Here is a 21,693-nt window from a genome sequence, read left to right on the forward strand (position 1 = left end):
TCACCGCCCCTAGTCAGTGGAATGTTAAGTTTCGATTTCATCTGAATGCTGTGCTGTGCGTGCGCTGAACCTCGGAGTAGATATGCCCGTAAGTTGTTTTATTTTCTGTTTGAATATTTGTACTTTTCGGTCTAACTGTTATGACTGATATTCTGTTGACACTGTTAACTAAGAGAGAAATACTTTTGAGTAGAATGCTGTACTGTATGTTTGTGTCAGAAATCAACATCAGCTACCAGTTGTGTTATGCTAGCGTGCCAGTAACGTGCACACCTGGAACGCCTTTGTGATTATGTTTTATCTTGTATTTCTTTTAGTTTTACGGATATGAGTGGAAGAGTTCATCAGTAAAGCATCTTAATTGCAACAACTGTGCTCTGTCAATCATTCAACCGTTCGCTATCTGTCTATGCATTGTTGGGACACATCGCTAGGACAGAATAATCCACTTGATCAGTTTTTTACCAACCTCTCTATTTAATTATTTATCTACACAAAAAGTATCTTCATTTTCAGAGGAAACAGGTCCTCTTCCCTGTGCATGAGGATAATATTGTGTAGCACTTACATTTACTCAGAACATGATAGAAAAATGAACAAAGTGCAGCCAAAAACTAGCAACCTAGACTGGACTAGGCAATAACAGCAACTAAAATCTGTTGACAGAATAGTTGACAGCACTTTCATTTCTGTGAACAAAACAAATTGCGAAGGACAAATATCACTCCCCTGCGAAGACAGGTTAAGGTGCCAGCACACTAAATTATTAATAACAAGCTGTGAGTCATCATTGTTGTTTCTTTAAAATGTCCAGATAATGCAGCTATTTTTATATCAAATCATGGGTTTACCGAAAATAAAAAATAGAAAACAGCACACATCTCAAACACTGCATCATCACACGGGACGGTTTGCCTGATTAGCATTAGCATCAGGGGCAGCATGATGGATACCACTACACATCCCATCACAGACTATTGTAATAACACTTAACAAATATCATTGACATTTTAGCAATTTTTTAACCACTCTAAAATACCTGACTGAGCTGACTGTAGTTTTAATTTTCCCACACAATAACAGCAGCTGCTCTTCAACGTGCAGACAGACAGACAGACAGGCCACTGATGTTTGGAACAACATTGCTCGGTTAGCTACGACTTATCGCTACTGGATAACAACGGAATCCAGAAAATACACCAAAATTACCTCTGTCTGAAGCAAGATAATGCTTATCCTCGGCTTCAGTGATGTTTAACCTTTATATCCCGAGAGAGGTTTATTATTCTTGACGACTCGTTGTGTTGAAGTCCCTGCCCCGTCCCGTGTACTTCGACTATACCCCGTAATGAATCCAGTGGGATGAGATTACTGGAAGAGGGCGGGTCGTGTCTTTGATTGACGTTTACACTGACCAATGGGCTTCGTGGGAGAGGGCGTCGTCATCTTCCATTGAGTCACTCTGGTCACGATGGTCACGACAGCAAAAGCATGGACATTACCATATATATTCAGTATTACGAACAAAATTTAGATCAAACATCTCAAGATCTTGAATAACATATAATCCTCCAGCGCTATGTTATGTAGATTTTCTGACATGGATGAAATATGTAACTTTTGTAATTCTAATCCTGAAAACACTTTACATTTATTCTTTCTTTGTGTGCATTCTCCTGACTTTTGGTCTAAAAGTGAAAACCTTCTTACATCTAAATGTAATGAAAATATAGTTATAACATCTTACTTGCATATTTTGAACATGGCATATGAAATCTTGAATTTATTGTTAATTTGTGATCATTTTATTTGGAAAATTTCACCTAAAAAAAGTAAATATGCCAAAACACCCCCAAATTTAAAGTCGTTATGATAGAATTCGAAAAAAATATATTCAATAAATACATTCAATGGCTAGAATTTATCTCTGACAAAAAAATGCACAAGCACGCTGAAAATTTGTAAACAATTCTTTAAAATAGAATGAATTTACTCGCTGCTGTAATTTTTTTTTTTCTTTAGATCTCTATATTTCAAGTTTTTTTATTATATTATTTGTCTTTTCTTCTATGTGTCTGTAAGGCTTTGCATTATGTTAATTTATTTATAAATATAGAATAGAATAGAATAGAATAGAATAGAATAGAATAGAATAGAATAGAATATTTATTTCTATGTTTTGTATACATATATATTTTCAACAAAGTTGAAAAAAAAAAAATGATGGTCATGATGATGGTTCAAACACCAAAAAGTTCACCTTGGCAGTATTGCCTACATTTTTCTTAATTCTGCCTTTTATACTATTCAAAATATAATTCTTTCAATTTCAACCAGCCCTTACATCGTCCTAGATACTTTTCACACAATGTGTGCGTGTAATATAGCATATGTGACATTTTAATGCATACGCATTAATTGTACACAACACCCCTGGATCTTAGGTTTTTACTGTAAACAACACTGTCAACTGTCGGTTTTAAATTGTAGCTGTTAAAAGTAGGTACTGAAGTGTGTATCGTTTACTTCAAATGTACAAGATGAAAGAAGGGTACAGAAGAGGATTAGGGCCTCTGGGAAAAGTAAAAAAAAAAAAAAAGAAATAAGGTCCAATATATTTTTTTTATTATTATCCTGAGAAAAAAGTCAGAAAAAAAGCTTTCTTTTGGCAAATAAATCTCAAAAATCTCTCAGCCCATTGTTGTCCTTGTCTCTAGCTGAACGTTTGTTTTTATTAGGTCTATGTTTAAGTATGTCTGGGTTTATGTTGGAATTATACGTTGTGAGCACAAAAAACCGAAGCCAAATTCCTTGTATGTGTTCACATACTTGGCCAATTAAGTTGATTCTGATTCTGAAAACACCTAGGACAAACATTGAACAAAACTGTAATCTCAGAAATCTGACTTTTTTTTCTCAGAATTTTCACACAGTGAATTTTCACAAAGTGTAAAAATTCTGACTTTAATCTCAGGATTCTGACTTTTTTCTCAGAATTCTGGCTTTAATCTCAAAATTCTGACTTTTCTCTCAGAATAATAATTTTCTAAACAATAGATTGGACCTCAATTTTTTTTTTTTTTTCCAGTGGGTCTAATCCTCTTCTGTAAAAGGGAGGGGCTTCTGATCAGACAGGTTGTTTTTTATTTTCTCAAGATTCATTCAAATACCAAGAGAGGAGAGGTTAACACTGCATTTGCATCACCAGACGGTCAAACCTGACTCATACCTGGATTGCTCCAAAAGTGAGCAGAAAGTAATTTGTTTCTTCATGAGGCTGCAGATTAAAAATAGTAAGGGAATCAGAGTTTAGACTTTTTTCTGCCAGTCTCTCAATAGCTGTCAGTATTCCAGAATTCCAGCCATATAGAACAAATATATATGTTTTAAATCATAAATCAAGTTAGTCAAATGGTAGAATTGACCTATATTGCACACCTTCCTATGAGAACACAATTCCAAAGGAAAACTTCACCTTTAACTTTCTTGCTTCTATTTTTTTTATCATATTGTCACATTTTTTCACTCTGACACTAGTTTATCATGCGTTTCCACCCTCAAGTCAGCCTTCGCATTTGTTTTCAGCACCATGAGAAACTGGAAGAGTAACTCACCATTCCTTTAGCCATTTAGAAGCACTGCTATTGCTTTTTGTCACTGGACATGGATAAAATAAATTAAGTTTGCTGATGAAATGGCAACCTTTCCTCCACTAATACTACTCTAAGAGTCACTTTTATCTCATGGCCTTTTTATGAAAAATAATTTAGGCAAGCCAAATGTATTTATATAGCACCATTTATACACAAGGCAATTCAAAGTGCTTTACAAAGGCATGCAATTACATTAATATCATGGAGAATAAAACATTAAACAAGAGGAGAGTGCAGAAAAGATAAAAAATAAAGAAGGAAATTAAAACAGGAATAGGAGACAGTTAAAACAACAGCTAAAAACAGTCTTGACTAAAATTAAGAATTTAATGTTAAATCAATCAAGTTAAAATTGTGAGTTGCAGTGCAGGTATTAGAACTAAAAAAAATACTCTAATCAAAGGCGGCTGTAAACAAATGAGTCTTTAACTTTGATTTAAAAGAACCTAGCGTTTCAGCAGACCTGCAGTTTTCTGTTCATTTGTTCCAGATGTGTGGAGCATAAAAACTAAAAGCTGCTTCTCCCTGTTTGGTTCAGACTCTGGGGACAGAGAGCAAACCTGTGCCAGAGGACCTGAGTGGTCTGGAAGGTCCATTAGGTAAAAGGAGGTCACTGATAGATTTGTGCCCCAAACCATTTAGAGCTTTATAAACTAACTAATGTGTATCCACCGAGAGACAGGAAGTCAGTGTAAAGATTTCAGAATTGGTGTGATGTGATCAACCTTTTTGGTTCTAGTGAGGACTGGAGCAGCAGCACTTTGGATCAGTTGCAGTTGTTTGAGGGAATTTTTATTCAGACCTGTAAAGACAGTTACAGCAGCCTAATCTAAACAACTGAAGATAAATGCATGAACCACATTTTCCAGGTCCTGCTGAGACATAAGTCTTTTAATCCTATAGATATTCTTCAGGTGGTAGTAAGTCTTTGTAATGGTCTTAATGTTGTTTTGAAAGTTGGGGCCTGAGTCCATGACTACACCCATATTTCTGGCCTGACAGGTAGTTTTTAGTTGTAATAATCAGAACTCTGTGCTGACAGAGGTCTGAGACTGTCATAAAGTATGTTTTGAGTACCAGTAGAACCTTAACCCTGTTCATGTTATGATGTGTTAGCTAACGTTTGGGACATTTATTTAGCAGGGGAGGATTGTGGTACTTGGATAAGGTAATTGGAAAAAAAAAAACATAAAACTGTTCACACTGTCATTAATAATTTATTTGTTATATTTATTATTGTTAAAAAAAATTTAAGTTAATTATGCCATTACACGCTTATACCAAAAGGTGGCAGTATAGCCCACGGAAGTGTTTGTCAAATAAGTGAACGAAAGGGGAAGAAAGAGCAAACAATTCACGTATGCTTCACATGGACAGCGTGGTGCTCTGTAAACTGAGGTTAGCGCGATTTTGGAGGTAATAAAGAACTCGTTCTTGGTCTTTGAGTGGTGTAACATTTTGGAGGTCCCACCGAGATTTTTGGATTGCCTCCTGAGAGACTGAAACAGCCCAACAAGACGGTAAAGAAGTGTGCGAGAGTAAGAGGTTAATGCTAAGCTAATAGCAAAAGTCAAGCTAATGCTACACAGCCGTATGTTTTTAGTCATTTTTCAAGTAGTAAAAAGCTAACAGAAAGCATGTCAGAGCACCGTGAAGATTTTTTGTTGGACATAGAACAAAAATTGTTTGGACTCTCTGAACTCCAGAGAATGTGAATTGTGTAAAATTACCGGTAAAGACAATGAGGACATTAAAAACAAAACTCGCCGTGCTCTCGTTAAGCATATAATAAAGTTTTGTGAACGTGGTGAGTTTTTGCAAAGGGAAGATGAAGACATGTCTGTGCTTTTGGAGTTAAAGGATACACTGGATAAGCTTAAAAAGGCGCGGTCATCGCCATTGGTAGCCGTGGCGGGAGCAGCATTGCTAATCTTCGCCCATGGACGAGGGGGAAGAGGAGAGGACGCGGTTGGCCCTTTCGTACACAGTCGTTATGTTCCAGATCTCATCTACGCATGCGCATTGTAATCTGTCAGAATCCGTCTCATTTGCGCATGTGCATTGCATAGCTGTCAGAATATGTCAGAATGGCGGTTAGCATGGGATTGGTGAAACAGGTCATTTACTTTTAGGGATGCACTGATACCACTTTTTCCAGACCGAGTACGAGTACTTACATTTGAGTACTTGCCGATACCAAGTACTGATACGAGTACTTAATAATCCCATTCCAGTTCTTAGTTCCTTTTGTTAATGTGCTTTATTGTCGTTATCATTAGTCTGACTGGAAAAAAGTGCTGCTACTTACAGTTAATGTGTTGGAATGAGCGTTTCTCAATTAATCCACCGGGGGCGCCGCTATGAATTAACCATACTGGACAAATACCATGACGAAGAGTAAAGTTTTTTGAGAAGAAGAAGAAAGTCAGTAATAAACATGGAGACGACAGAGGCAACACTAATGTGATACTAATATTGCAGTGTTTTCGCTAGTAAGGTTTAAAAGCTTAGCCTCAGCAGGTAGAGAAAAGAGAAATGAGTGATAAGTTTCATTTTCACTTCAGCTGACAGCGGTCTGCACCGCTCCGTACTCCCGCTGGTATTCTCTGTCTGGATACGTATCCACCAGCACCTGATAAAACGGATGGAATGTACGCAGAGGATAGACAGAACGCTGCGTCCGTATCTGTCTGTGTCTTTAACGTTACTTGCAGTCAGCGTTACTTTTATCACCATCATTTATTTTGAAAAATCTCCACACTCCCCAAACATTATTCCACCGCTGCGGACCTGCTGCACTGAACTGTGAATGTCAAACAGCCGTAAGTGGTATCGGTGCATTTGTATCGGATATCTTTTATGAGTACAAGTACACACACTGAGTATCAGAGCCGATACTGGTATTGGTATCGGTGCATCCCTATTTACGTTAATTAAAATGTGGTCAGAGTAAGCCAGAAATGACCTTACCCTTTCTGTGGAATGTATGTGATTTCTGCAGAGTTACAGATCCAGATTGACTTGGGAGAGCCCAGGGAATTCCCTGACTGACAACTGCCCCGTCCCCAACTTGCGCAGAATGCTTATATGACAGGCTGTATTATTGTTTGCTTCAAAATATTTTAATTGATAAAAGTTATAATGTGAAAGAATACAATGAATGTGCATTTAGCGCTATTGTTTGCATGAATATATTCCTGCCTGTTCATTTCTTCCGCTTCATACTAGCCGCCATTGTGATATATTCGGACAGATATGCAATGCACATGCGTAGATGAGATGGATTCTAAAATATTACAAGGCGTATGCATAGATGAGATCAAGAGCATAACAACCATATACGAAAGGGCCAACCGTGGAGACGACGCGTCCGGAGCAGCCGGCGGCACCGGCATAGGATCAGGCACCGCTGCAGTCACCGCTGGATCTTCAGGTGGACCAGGGGACGACGCAGGATGGTGGGACTCAGTGCAGCAGAGGGAGAGAATCCACAAGCAACAGCTGTTGCAATGCTTCTCAAACCAGATTCAGAAGAGACTCAGGAATTAGTGGACATGTAGGTGAGTCAACATCCAAAGACACTCTAAGCTTCAGTAGCCTTGAACATCAGGTTGAAAGTGGCTTAAGGAAGGGCTATCCCGAAAGTGAAATAGTGGAAGTCGTAATACATGTTATTAGCCCTGGACTGAAATTAAGGAGGTACTCAGAGGGTAAAACGGATCTCACTCTAACCAACTTAAGACAAATACTAAGAGCCCATTATGTGGAAAAGGATGCAACTGTACTGTACCAACAACTGGCCAAAGCTGCACAAGGACCAAATGAAACACCCCTTGAGTTTCTGATTAGAGTACTTGATTTACGTCAGAAACTCCTTTTTGCATCTGAGCGTACCCAGTGTAGCCTTAAGTACAACAGAGAGTTTGTGCAAAGTCAGTGTTTCCAGTCAATTATGACAGGACTAATAAATGATAATGTCAGGGCAGAAATGAGAATGTACCTGCAAGGTGAAAAGAGTAGTGCTGAGCTTCTGTTGCAGAAAATGCAGATTGCACAATACAATGAAAGTGAAAGAGCTCAAAACTAAATCAGATCAACTCTTAAAGCAGGACTAAATGTTGTTGAACAGAGTGAAACTCTAAATGACCCCTGCATAAGTCAGCCTCATGCTAGATCTAGCAAACCAGCCAAAGACAATTCATTGTACTCTAAAATAGAGGAAAGCAATACAGTAATTAGGGAACTTACTGGTCAAGTAGCTTCACTTGTACACACAGTTCATCGTGACAGAAAGACTGATAGTGACAAGCCAACCAAAACTTACATAAATACAGCTAAAGGACCAAAAAGCCGATGCGTTGCTTGCCAACAAGAAAACAAAGAGTGTAACCACTGCCTCAAATGTGGTAGTGACTCTCACTGGGCAAAAGGATGTAGAATAGGGGGAAACCAGAAACGGGGAAACTGGACGAAGCTGTGACCAAGGGACGCACCACAGCTCCTAAATCAAATTCCCAAAATGACAAAAACCCTAAACCCTACACCCCAGCCAAGTCCCAGCATGTAGATCCAACTGTATTCTTATCGACTAACACTAAACCTAAAGACAAACTACCTGACATCTGTAGCCTTAATGCAAAACGCAGAAGAGTAGCACAGTTGGTAGGCAAAAAGTGTTTAGTTTGGTGCAAGATGAATGTGCGTTAAACTCAGGCTTTATGGAGCGCAAGTTTCAATAATGAGTGAAGTTTGGAAATTAGCAAACTTACCAGATGTAAAAAAGAATCTCATCAGTGATTTACTAAACAAAAATGAACTATTTGACCTAAGAGCTGTAAATGGCTCCAAGATCCCATTTCAGGGATGGGTTGAAGTAAACTTTAGCCTCTGTGATCCAAAGAGCAAAACTACAGGCTCTGATGAGGTTCTAGTTCCAATCTTAGTGTGTCGTGGTATCATGCAGAAACCAATAATAGGGTTTAATGCTATTGAAGAACTAATTAGACAAAGTCCTACTCAGTCTAGTGAGAGAGTGGCCTTACTCAGAAGTTCACTAAAAGTAGGAAGTGGAAAAGCAGTAGCACTATTAAACCTTATTCAGATTACTACAAATGAAAATGTTTTCTACACAGTGAGAACAGGATGCACTGCTACTGTAGTTTCACATGGACAAATACACTGCATTAGCTGTCCTATCAAAACAGACCTAAGAGTGAAGACTGAAATGTTGTTTGAGCTAGATGAAAATCTTTCATTAGATGAGGGAATAAAGTTTGACTGCCAACTGTTAAACATATCATGCTCTGCTCGAAAAGCTAAAATCTATCTCAGAAACACTACACAGCATGACAGTGTGTTGCCAGCAAAGACTCTTACAGGTAGCATACAAAAAATAACTTACTGCTACGCAGTGGACCTTGAACAAAGTCAGGTTAGCTCTGTTGTAGCTGAAAACTTTGAGCCTCCATCAAACTTACCTGGTAAAAACTGGGATCACCTTACCATTGAACAACAAGCTGTTGTCAAAGAAATGCTTAGAGAGGAATCAGGTGCATTTGCAAGGCACAAAGAAGTAGGCTGCATCAAAAACCTTAAAATGGACATTAAACTGACTGATGAAATTCCAGTTGCGAAAGCCTACAACGCAGTCCCTCGTGCTCTTTATGATGAGGTTAAGACTCAAATCCAAGACTTGTTGAACAAAGGTTTCATCTGCAAATCAACATCACCTTATGAATCTCCCATCTCCAATGGTGTGTGTAAGGAAATGTGATGGAAGCTTAAGACTTTGCATTGATTATAGGGGCCAAAACAAAAAGACAATTGCAGACAAGCACCCTATACCACGCATCCAGGAGATTCTTGGGGGCATCATGTGGTTTAGTGTGTTAGACCAAGGAAAAGCCTACCATCAAGGTGAAATCAGTGAGGACTCAAAGGAATACACAGCTTTTATGACTCCTTGGGGGTTGTACGAATGCAACAGGATTCCATTTGGTCTCACAAACGCACCCTCAGCTTTTCAGCGTAGTATGGAGGAAAGCCTTGAAGGTCTTAGGGACAAAAAGCAATATTGATGCTGACTTTTTGTCCTGAACACCTGCCAGTATGGAGACGTACATGAACAAGTGCACTGAACAATGTTCACCTGAAGTTTTAAGTGCAGTACTTAACGCTGTAGAGACACAAAAGTCACAGGACGTGGACTGGATCTCTGCTATAGCTTGCAGTCCACATGTGCTGACAACTACCCAAACATAAAAGTCACTAAACAAGAACTGTTGCAAGCTCAGTTGCAGTACCCTGCAATAGCTCATGTACTCAGCGTAAAGCAATCAGGAAATAAATTAGACAAAAGATCAACACACAAAGACTCTGCTAGGCTAAAACAGTTACTACATGAGTGGAAAAGGCTTTATGTATCTGATGAAGGACTTTTAACTCGCAAAACAGCAACATACAACCAAATTGTTCTTCCAGACCAAAACAAAGAACTCGTATACAAGTACCTTCATTCTGAAATGGGTCACTTAGGGGTAGACCGTGTAATGAACTTAGCTAGAAACAGGTTTTACTGGCCTGGTATGCAGAAAGATATTGAGTTTTTCATTACCCAGGTGTGCAAATGTAACATTCAGAATAAGCCTACAGTTCAAAGTAGAGCCCCTGTGTGCCATGTACCTGCTACAGCACTGTTTGAAATGGTTTCAGTAGACTATTTTCACCTTGAAAAAAGCAGGTGAGGGTATGAGCATGTTTTGGTGATCATAGACAACTTCACAAAGTTTGCCCAAGCATACCCCACTCATAACAAATCTTGCAAAACTGCAGCAGATAAGATTTTCAATGATTTTGCTTTAAAATTCGGATTCCCTGGTAAAATACACCACAGTCAGGGCAGAGAATTTGAGAACCATTTATTCAAACAACTGCAGAAATACACAGGTGTTGACAATTCAAAAACTACGCCCTACCACCCACAGGGGAACCCAGTCGAAAGGTTTAATCGTACCTTGCTTTGAATGCTGCGGACCCTGGCTTAGGAAAAGAAAGGAAATTGGAGTGGCTGTAAACAAAGTTGTTCACGCTTATGACTGTACAATTAGTGACGCAACTAGATATTCACCCTTTTACTTACTCTTTGGTAGACATCCACATCTTTCAATAGACTTAGTATTTGGACTAAATGAGGCAGAACAATGTAAATCACATGAGGATTATGCTCAAAAATGGCAACAACAAATGAAAGAAGTGTATGTCATGGCATCCAAAAACATCAAAAAGACTGTCGCCAGAGGAAAGACACATTATGACCAAAAGAGGCAAAGTGCTGTACTCACACCTGGTGACAGGGTTCTGGTAAGGAACATGTCAGAGCGAGGAGGCTCTGACATGGTATGCTGCGCTCATATTGGGAAAATCAGGTTCATGTTGTGGTCTCTCAGAAAGGAGACAATAGCCCTGTTTATGAAGTCAAGCCTGAATGGGGCGCAGGACGAGGCAGGATTCTTCATCGCAACATACAGAAGCCATGTAACGCTCTGCCTCTTCCTCAGCGTTCCAGGACTGAACCAAACAGCACTAAGCCAAAACACAGATCAAAGGACACACATCTGAGCAACAGATCGGAGGATACAGAAAGCTCAGATGAGGAGGAACTTTACTGGACTCAGGAAGTAAGGCGTCACCATCAGCAACCAAGACAAGGAGCTGTAACACCTCCTGGGAAAAAAACGTGTCAGTCAGAGCATCCTGCCGATGCTCAGGAACAGATTATGGACGATTAGGAGCTCCAGGCAGATGCTGAGGAGTTTAGGATGGACAATGTACCAGACCAGGATGTTACTGAAATGGACATTCCTAAATCCACACAGATTGTTCCCTCTCCAGACCAGCCCAGTGGTCCAGAGACCCATATGCCTGATCCTGTGTTGAGGAGGTCTCAGAGAGAGAGAGACACCCACAAGAGACACTAACTTATGATGCTCTAGGTCAGCCTGTTCCAAGGGGAATTGGACTCTCAGCCAGTCTACTGTATGTGAGTACAGTGACTCCCATTTATGGACAATACAGTATGCCTTGGATATCTCCACAAATGCCTTTCTATCCAACCTTAGTACCTGTGGGATATCATTGAACTGATTATGTACATAAGTAGGGATGCACCGATACCACTTTTTTCCAGACTGAGTACGAGTACTTACGTTTGAGTACTTGCTGATACCGAATACCGATACCAGTACATAATAATCCCGTTCCAGTTCTTAGTTCCTTCTGTAAATGTGTTTTATTGTCGTTTTTTTAATGTGTTGGAATGAGCGTTTCTCAATTAATCCACCAGGGGGCGTAATTAATTAACCGTCTTAATTAACCATACTGAACAAATACAACGAAGAAGAGTAAAGTTTTGTGAGAAGAAGAAGAAAGTGAGTAATAAACATGGAGATGACAGAAGCAACACTACTGTTATAATAATATTGCAGCGTTTTCGCTGGTAAGGTGTAAAAGCTTAGCTTCAGCAGGTAGGGAAAAGATAATTGAGCGATAAGGTCTCTTTTCACTTCCGCTGGCGGCATGGTCCGCACCGCTCTGTACCCCCGGCTCAGCCCTGGGTAGTTGTCATAAATCTGTTCTATAGTTTTTCTCTAACTCAGTCACTCTTTGAACAGATCCTCTTACCTCCACGGTTCCTGCTGTCTGGGTACGCATCTGCCAGCACCTGGAAAACGGATGGAATGTATGCAGAGGACAGACAGAACGCGCTGTCCGTATCTGTCTGTGTCTTTAACATTACTTGCAGTCAGCGTTACTTTTATCACTGTCATTTATTTTGAAAAGTTTCCATACTCCTCACACTCCCCACACATTATTCCACCGCCGCGTACCTGCTGCACTGAACTGTGAATGTCACACAGCCGTAAGTGGTATTGGTGCATTTGTATCGAATATCTTTTTTGAGTACGAATACGAGTACACACACTGAGTATCGGAGCCGATGCCTGATACTGGTATCGGATCGGTGCATCCCTGTACATAAGATATTGTGATGATGAATGATACTTACCTGGTTAAACCATGATTTGTGACTTTGAAGTAGAATATACGGCTAAACTCAGATTGTGGAATGACAAAAATGGGTTGAAGAGACTTCTGGTTAAGATATGTCTTTATAAGATTATTGTCTATGTGTAAAGTCTCCAGAGTAGTTAATGAAGTGATAGTAACATTTTTCAAAGAGTGATGGAATGCAATGCTATTGATTCAACAACTATATACAGTATGGTTAAAAGCTTAATGGTTGCCTACGTTATGAGTAAGAAGTGATTATATCACATGGTGTTCAGTTAGTAAGATACTGTGGAAGTGAACATGCACTTTAAAACATTTGCTTTTTGTTTTCAGTCATACCCATTTTATGAGTCTGTCATAAAGTATGTTTTGAATATCAGTAGAACCTTAACCCTGTTCATGTTATGATGTGTTAGCTAATGTTTGGGACATTTATTTAGCAGGGGAGGATTGTGGCACTTGGATAAGGTAACTGGAAAAAAACATAAAACTGTTAACACTGTTAATAATTTATTTGTTATATTTATAATTGTTAAAACAATGGTTTAAGTTCATTATGCCATTACATGCTTATACCAAAAGGTGGCAGTTTAGCCCATGGAAGTGTTTGTCCAATAAGTGAACGAAAGTGAAAGAAAAAGGGAACAATTCATGTATGCTTGAAATGGACAACGTGGTGCTCTGTAAGCTGAGGTTAGCGTGATTTTGGAGGTAATAAAGAGCTCATTCTACACCTTGGTCTTTGAGTGGTGTAACATGTGCAATACCTGTGCTCCAATGATCCTCCATTGTCTGCCTCCTTGTCCTTGTGCCAGTTCGTCTTGATCTTTCCTGCAATCAATCCAGCCGTGTCGTCCATGTATAGGTTTCTAGTGATATTATTTTTTGAGAGTGTGCTTTTTGAGTTTAGTGTTCTGCTTTTTTGTGTTCCTTCTGGATTAAAGAGTTCTTCAATATTTCAGAGTGTTTGGAGTTGTGCTCTTAAAGTTGCGTAAAGTCCCATACTCTGAGAGGAGGGGTGCGGTGATCTTCCTCCTTTAAACAATAAAACAGGTTTTTCAACTTTTTAGACGATAACCATCACTATTATTATTAATATTATTAATTAATATCATTATACTTATATTACAGGTATTATTTGATTTCTAAATAACCATATGCATACACAGTAAAAAAAAATGCAGCGTCAATATTTCACAGTCAGTCTAGACAGTATTTATAGCTCTATGGAGAGTGAACCAGCTCTAACAGTAGAGTTAAAGGTCAGTGTAAAGTTCTGCACAGATGCAGTTAGGAATTCAACTCTGCAGAGTGATGATTAGTGCCAGTCTGCCGCATTGCATTGTGGGTACTGGACATTTTACTCATTGTGTTCTATTTTATGTGCAGGGGTTCAAGCGGGGTTTTGTGTTAATGTGTATTTAGGTTAATATGTCTGTTTTACAATGTTTATTGGCCTTTTTATTTATTTATTTTTTATTAATTTGACACCATTTGTCAAACTTGTTGGCAGAATAATGCCTTACTTGATTGGAATACAGAAGCAACTGAAATAGAAATGGAAAGACTTAGGTCTTAAAGAGGAGAAGTATGTCATAGAATATATGACAAATATGTAACAAACATACACCCTTCACGATCCCCACTGTGGGGATCCTTGCAATTCTGTGTTTTTGGATAATTGACAGAGGGTATAAACCGATAAAGAAAATAACATTGCAGAGAAATAAATGTAAAAACATTATAGAGTCATTTTTAAACCAAATCTGAAGTAAAAATAGCTCTATAAAGTGTAATTGTATTACACTAAACAGTGTGAAAACACCACTGTTAAATATTTTTACACATTTCATTGTTAATTTTGACACTGAATTAAGTAGAATTAACTCTGAAAATTGAACACTGGCCATAGAGTAAATTTTAGTCTAATTTTGAGTGGGACCAAATGTTATCTGAAACAGAGTTAATTTCAACCCTCTAAAAGTTAAATTGACACTCTGTTTTTTACTGTGTAGAACAAGACACACAATGCACACACACCTGGTGGATCCTCCACCCCTGGTACCAAACCTGAGCAAAACAGTACTTCAAACCTGAGTGGTGGGCTCCACTTGAGTGGAAAACACTGCCCCTGGAGTTATCAGCTTCATCGTGAGTCCAGTTCACTGCTTGTGCCCAACAATTAAACTTGTTATTCACTTGGCTTTATCAAAAAATTAGATTATCACTTTGTCATCAGCAGGACGCAGCCACCTTGAAACTAGCGAGCTGATAATGTCACTCAGTGGGTTTATCTTTGCTAGTTACAAGTATTTACAAGATATGTACAAGTAGGAGTTACTGAAGTATAACATGATCGTAATATTACATTGAACCTACATTAGATATCGCATTTAATGCCTAGTGTTTCAGGTCCACTTTGAAGTTTAAGAAAGTTGGTGTGCATCCCATATTTAATATCACTGAGGCAGTGTGTCAGAGAGGAGTAGGTTGCAAAAGAGATACATTTTGTGGAGATGTATATCTTGATGTCATTGGCACCGCAATTGGAAATTGAGTACATAGTTGTGTATAATGTTACCAAGGGGAAGTAAACAAAAAATGAATTGGAGGGGACCAAGTACCAAATCCTGAGAAGCAGCTGTGGAGAGGGGAACAGTGGAGGAGGTGCAGTTAATGATAATACACTTTTGAAGATTTGTGAGATATGACCTGAGACAGGAGAGGGCAGTACTGGTGATGCTAAGAGAGGATTCAATGTAGAACAAAAAAGTAATGACTGATGCTAAGATGCAGCTGTGAGGACCATGTGACTAAGAATGATAAGTGTTTTTCACCCACCACATTTATCAATACCAGATGATCTGTATGCTGTACGGTGAGATACGACTGTAGCTGAATCATATGTCAATGATGTCATAAGATGTTTCCTGTACCCAAATCTGTGTTTGTTTCTACAATGGACATTGGCAAGTGATAACAATTTTATTTCACTATATTGAATACAAATATTGATAAGCTGAGCACACAAAAGGAACAGGTGTGGAGGTATTAGGATCAGCATCAGCCCTCTTTTGACCTTCCAGAGGATTAAGCCTGCATAAATTGTTGGACATTACTTACAGAGCCAGTAGTTAAAAAATGATGTGACGCTATACATGTCATCACTGGTCAGATTCAACTGTCCAAAGGAAATTATGATGTCTGTCATCATTTTAGCATAGTTAGACAATTGGGTGTCATTTCTACTGGCACCGGTAATGATCATATTATATTAACACATAGCCTTCCCCTACAGAAGTGATTGTTTTTAAATGGGCTTTGAAACATAAACAATTAAACACTAAACTGACATGGGATGTTTCCTTCACCTGTCCTCCTCTGTGTCTCACCTGTGCTGGATGTCCAGTCACTTTATCATGTCTGTCAGAAAAAGAACGGTTCGTGAAGCCCGAAACGCCTTTCAGTCTTCCAAAGCAACAAACCCTAAAGTGATGGTCGACTACTACACCACATGGGCAGAAAACTATGAAGAGGTGAGTTTGTTTAGACTTGCAGCTAACAGCTCAAAACAGAATGAAAAAAAAAAACATCCATTTCAAGAGTCAGAGTGACTGCAGCTGAAATATATATATATATTACTCTTTCAGGATCACAGACTCATGAGCTTCCAATCACCACACCTGGCAGTAGACTTCCTATCCGAACACTTCATTGGGAGTCCTGAGGAGACCCGGGTTCTAGATGTGGCCTGTGGAACTGGATACATTGCTAAACTGGTCAGAGTTACATGTTTTAGGGACTCTGCACCAACAGAGGAAAACACATCTAATATCTGATCAAACTGAGCAAAATTCAAGAGAATGAAGAGACAAGCCCCACCCTGGAGCCAGGCCCGGGGTTAGGGCTCAAATGCGAGCCCCTGGTGGTCGGACCTATGCTCACAGGGTCCGGTTGGGCCCAGCCCGAAGGATCCCTCTGGTGGACTCACCACTCACCGAGGGAATCATAGGGGCCGGGTGCATTGTGGATTGGGTGGCAGTCGACGGCAGGAAGCCCGACAACCCGATCCCCGGACGCAGAGTCTAGCTCTTGGGACATGGAATGTCACCTCGCTGGGAGGGAAGGAGCCGGAGCTTGTGAGGGAGGTTGAGAGATACGGTCTAGATATAGTCGGGCTCACCTCCACACACAGCTTGGGCTCTGGAACTCAACCCCTCGAAAGAGGCTGGACTCTCCACTTCTCTGGCGTTGCCCGCGGTGAGAGGCTGCGGGCTGGTGTGGGCTTGCTCATAGCCCCTCAGCTCAGCCGCCATGTGTTGGAGTTCACCCCGGTGAATGAGAGGGTCGTGTCCCTACGCTTTCGGGTCGGGGACAGGTGCCTCACTGTTGTCTCGGCCTACGGGCCGAACAGCAATGCAGAGTACCCGGCCTTCTTGAAGTCCCTGGGAGGGGTGCTGGATGGTGCTTGGACTGGGGACTCCATTGTTCTCCTGGGCGACTTCAATGCCCACATGGGCAACGACAGTGAGACCTGAAGGGGGGTGATAGGGAAGAACGGCCTCCCTGATCTGAACCCGAGTGGTGTTTTGTTATTGGACTTCTGTGCTCGTCACAGTTTGTCCATAACAAACATCATGTTCGAACACAGGGATGTCCATAAGTGCACGTGGCACCAGGACACCCTAGGCCGGAGGTCGACGATCGACTTCATTGTCGTATCATCAGACCTCCGACCACGTGTTTTGGACACTCGGGTGAAGAGAGGGGCAGAGCTGTCAACCGATCACCACCTGGTGGTGAGTTGGATCTGCTGGCGAAGGAGGAAACCGGACCAACTCGGCAGGCCCAAAAGTGTTGTGAGGGTCTGTTGGGAACGTCTGGCAGAGCCTGATGTCAGTGTGGTCTTCATCTCCCACCTCCGGGAGAGCTTCTCCCAGATTCCAGGGGAGGCTGGGGACATTGAGTCTGAGTGGACCATGTTCTCCACCTCCATTGTTGAAGTGGCTGCTCGGAGCTGTGGTCGCAAGGTCTCTGGTGCCTGTCGTGGCGGCAATCCCCAAACCCGGTGATGGACCCCGAAAGTAAGGGATGCCATCAAGCTGAAGAAGGAGTCTTATCGAGCCTTGTTGGCCCGTTGGACTCCCAAGGCAGCTGATGGGTACCGGCAGGCCAGGTGTGCAGCAGCCCGAGCGGTTGTGGAGGCAAAAACTTGGGTCTGGGTGAAGTTTGGGGAGGCCATGGAGGTGGACTATCGGTTGGCCTCGAGGAAATTCTGGCAAACCATCCGGCACCTCAGGAGGGGAAAGCAGTGCTAGGGTTAGGGTAACCCTGACCCTAACACTGTTTATAGTGGAAGTGGGGAGCTGCTGACCTCAACTGGGGATGTTGTCGGACAGTGGAAGGAATACTTCGAGGATCTCCTCAATCCCACGGTCACGTCTTCCATGGAGGAAACAGAGGCTGAGGTCTCAGAGGTGGACTCGTCCATCACCCAAGCTGAAGTCATCGAGGTGGTTGGCAAGCTCCTCAGTGGCAGGGCACCGAGGGTGGATGAGATTTTCCCTGAGTACCTTAAGTCTCTGGATGTGCAGGGACTGTCTTGGTTGACACGTCTCTGTAACATTGCGTGGCAGACAGGGACAGTACCTCTGGATTGGCAGACCGGGGTGGTGGTCCCCCTTTTTAAGAAGAGGGACCGGAGGATGTGCTCCAACTATAGGGGGATCACACTCCTCAGCCTCCCGGGGAAAGTCTATTCCAGGGTACTGGAGAGGAGGATCCGACCGATAGTCGAACCTCGGATCCAGGAGGAACAATGCGGTTTTCGTCACGGTCGCGGAACACTGGACCAGCTCTATACTCTCCATTGGGTGCTCGAGGGTTCATGGGAGTTCGCTCAACCAGTCCACATGTGTTTTGTGGATCTGGAGAAGGCGTTCAACTGTGTACCTTGTGGTATCCTGTGGGGGGTGCTAATGGGAGTATGGGGTCAGGGGCCCTATGCTAAGGGCAGTCTGGTCCTTGTATGACCGAAGCAGGAGCCTGGTTCGCATTGCTGGCAGTAAGTCAGACCTGTTCCAGGTGCATGTTGGACTCCGGCAGGGCTGTCCTTTGTCACCGGTTCTGTTCATAATTTTTATGGACAGAATTTCTAGGTGCAGCCAGGGGCCGGAGGGGGTCCGGTTCGGGGACCACAGGATTTCATCTCTGCTTTTTGCAGATGACGTTGTCCTGTTGGCCTCATTGAACCTGGACCTTCAGCGTGCCCTGGGACAGTTTGCAGCCGAATGTGAAGCGAGCGGGATGAGGATCAGCACCTTCAAATCCAAGGCCATGGTTCTCGACCAGAAAAAGGTGGTTTGCCCTCTCCAGGTCGGTGGGGAGTCTTTACCCCAAGTGGAGGAGTTCAAGTATCTTGGGGTCTTGTTCATGAGTGAGGGAAGGATGGAGCGAGACATTGACAGATGGATCGGTGCAGCATCTGCAGTGATGTGGTCGCTGTACCGGTCGGTTGTGGTGAAGAAGGAGCTGAGCCGAGAGCCAAAGCTTTCGATTTACCGGTCAATCTACGTTCCTACCCTCACCTATGGTCATGAGCTTTGGGTCATGACCGAAAGGACAAGATCCTGGATACAAGTGAAATGAAATGAAATGCGTTTCCTCCGTTGGGTGGCTGGGCACACCCTTAGGGATAGGGTGAGGAGCTCAGTCACCAGGGAGGAGCTCAGAGTAGAGCCGCTGCTCCTCCGCGTCAAGAGGGGCCAGCTGAGGTGGCTCTGGCATCTGTTTCGGATGCCTCCAGGACGCCTCCCTGGGGAGGTGTTCCGGGCATGTCCCACCAGGAGGAGACCTCGGGGAAGACCCAGGATACGTTGGAGAGACTATGTTTCTTGGCTGGCCTGGGAACGCCTCAGGGTCCCCCCAGAAGAGCTGGAGGAGGTGTCTGGGGAGAGGGAAGTCTGGGCATCCCTGCTTAGACTGTTACCCCCACGACCCGGCCCTGGATAAAGCTTAAGATAACGGATGGATGGATGAAGAGACAAATTGTTTCAACACATGGCAGTTAGATGACAACAGAGAATGTACCAGGACAATTATTAATACAAAGTTAAGACAAATATTTTCAATTCACAGAGAACCTGTACTTCATCAGGAGCCAAACACTCCTCAAACGACAAGGAGCAGTTCACAAACTCCAGAGGAAATCATTCATTGTCATGGTGGCTGTGTTTGTGTTTTCAGATGAAAGGACTGGGGTACAGACATTTTGTAGGAGTGGACGGCAGCAAAGGGATGCTGGAGCTTGCCGCTAAAACTGGTCTGTATCAGGACCTCAAACTGGCCTTACTGGGAACTGAACCATTGCCTGTAGAGACCAGTAAGTCCCCTTCACACCTCACGTACCTCTGTACTGGGTCTAATTGATCGTACCATCTTAACTCATCTTCATTTTCAGATGGATTTATAGATGATCTTAACTCAGACAGAAAACAACCACAGTGAAACCCCCAATTACCCTGTTTTTTCTTGTGGTCTGTGTTATAAAAAGCTGTGTATTAGAAACAAATTTAATTCTTCTATTTATTTTTTTTTTTACCACTCTGTGTCTTTTACTCTAAACATCAGTTTACAGGTGTCTTCTACCAGGCTTTGTTTGTGTTTTATGGCATTTGTTGGATGTTTTATTTGGTTTCATTTATGTGATAGACTCTACCATTTGTTTGATAGCGTCTGTTGTGGTTTCAGGTGCGTTTGATGTGGTGATCATCACTGGTGCTCTGGATGCAGGATTTGTACCAGTCAGTGTTATCAGGGAGCTGTGCAACGCTGCCAAACCAGGTAACCAACTAGCGATGGAAACTACTTAAGTACATGTACACAAACATGTACATTACAACTCTAACATATTTGTACTTCACCTGTTTTTTTTGTACCTCTTAGTTTCAAGTCCAGTTTTACATCTGTCTTTGAAAGGCATTTTGTTGTTGTCAGGAGGTCTGGTGTGCATGGCAAGAGGTGACCACACAGGAGCACCAGCAGCTAAATACAAAGAGGATCTGCAGAAAGAGCTGCACATGATGGAGGAGGAGGGGCTGTGGAGTCTGGTGGGAACCAAACTCACCGACAGATACATGGAAGACCCACATCTGGTGTATGATGGAGATGAGGAGGGTATTCAGGAGAAACAGTACATCAGCGGAACTGTTTACCTGTACAGGACATCTATCAGTGCATCCATGTAGTCTGTGTAGAAATTATCTTTGTGGGCCCTCATGCTCATGTCATTAATATACTCAGTGCCAATGAAAATGCAACACTTGAAGATTGTTATATTTTTTTAAATCAATGAGGATTTTTATTCCATAAGCTCTTTGGAATTAATCATAGGCTATTTCTATACAGTAAAAATAAAAAAATCACATCTAAATTTATGGACAAAAAATAAGGATAAAGAAAGAAACTCAAGGACCCCCAAGACCAAAAGTCACAGTGGTCCCGGAGGTGCTGCAGCTCAATGTAGCGATCCTGCTGTGGCGTGGTCACACGTGCTCATCCAGGGCGAGGTCTGTCTGCAGTTGAGCCAGTTTCTTCATGCCTCTGTTGCATCCTGACTATGGTGGACACATTGCATCCAAAACAGCGTGCCACCTGCCGAGCAGAGATCCAGGAGCCCCATAGCATGGCATCTTTGGTCACGTATCAGTCTAGGCATTGCTGAGCTATTGCAAATGATTTTCGTGCTTTTCAGCTTGCCTTTATATAAAGAGCATGACCACTCCTTAACTGACCACAGTTCCTTAAGTTGAGCAGTTCATTGCTGAGCAATGAGAAAAACAAGTCTTATGAATGCAGACACGTTCATTCAAGCGTGACAATAGCTCAACCCATCTCAGGTTGTTAAGAAATTGTCTGGGATTATCTTATACAGGTGAAACTTAAACATTGATGCAGCTCAGGAACAATAAAA

At 41.8% G+C, this 21,693-nt stretch overlaps 2 protein-coding genes across 5 annotated transcripts in view; one reads left to right on the forward strand and one right to left on the reverse strand.

The window, feature by feature from the left end:
* Nucleotides 1-1,352, reverse strand: part of lifra (LIF receptor subunit alpha a) — a 25,116-nt gene extending 23,764 nt beyond the window's left edge. Inside the window, exon 1 of the mRNA XM_030142779.1 lies at nt 1,210-1,352. The gene's annotated coding sequence lies outside the window, so the exon portion shown is untranslated. The remainder of the gene's footprint in view (nt 1-1,209) is intronic.
* Nucleotides 30-21,137, forward strand: LOC115425321 (methyltransferase-like protein 27). Of its 4 annotated transcripts, XM_030142783.1 has the most exons (7): nt 6,469-7,213; nt 14,738-14,873; nt 16,132-16,258; nt 16,373-16,501; nt 19,968-20,103; nt 20,472-20,564; nt 20,718-21,137. In XM_030142783.1, the coding sequence occupies exons 3-7, from the start codon at nt 16,142-16,144 to the stop codon at nt 20,966-20,968; spliced, it is 726 nt and encodes a 241-aa protein (XP_029998643.1). In that variant the 5' UTR covers nt 6,469-7,213; nt 14,738-14,873; nt 16,132-16,141; the 3' UTR covers nt 20,969-21,137. The 4 variants fall into 4 exon arrangements, with proteins under 4 accessions (XP_029998641.1, XP_029998643.1, XP_029998642.1 ...); XM_030142781.1 differs by lacking the exons at nt 6,469-7,213; nt 14,738-14,873 and adding an exon at nt 30-88; XM_030142782.1 differs by lacking the exon at nt 6,469-7,213 and having other exon boundaries at nt 14,636-14,873.
* The last annotated feature ends 556 nt before the right edge of the window (nt 21,138-21,693 follow it).

This window comes from Sphaeramia orbicularis, chromosome 9 (genome assembly GCF_902148855.1).
Source record: "Sphaeramia orbicularis chromosome 9, fSphaOr1.1, whole genome shotgun sequence".
Lineage (NCBI taxonomy): Eukaryota > Metazoa > Chordata > Actinopteri > Kurtiformes > Apogonidae > Sphaeramia > Sphaeramia orbicularis.

Bases quoted from the DNA above. Each gene is read 5' to 3' on its own strand.
- LOC115425321 (XM_030142780.1), top strand. From the start codon at position 16,076: ATGGGATGTTTCCTTCACCTGTCCTCCTCTGTGTCTCACCTGTGCTGG. The intron at 16,259-16,372 runs GTGAGTTTGTTT...TTACTCTTTCAG, and splicing joins GGGCAGAAAACTATGAAGAG to GATCACAGACTCATGAGCTT. The intron at 20,104-20,471 runs GTAAGTCCCCTT...TTGTGGTTTCAG, and splicing joins ACCATTGCCTGTAGAGACCA to GTGCGTTTGATGTGGTGATC.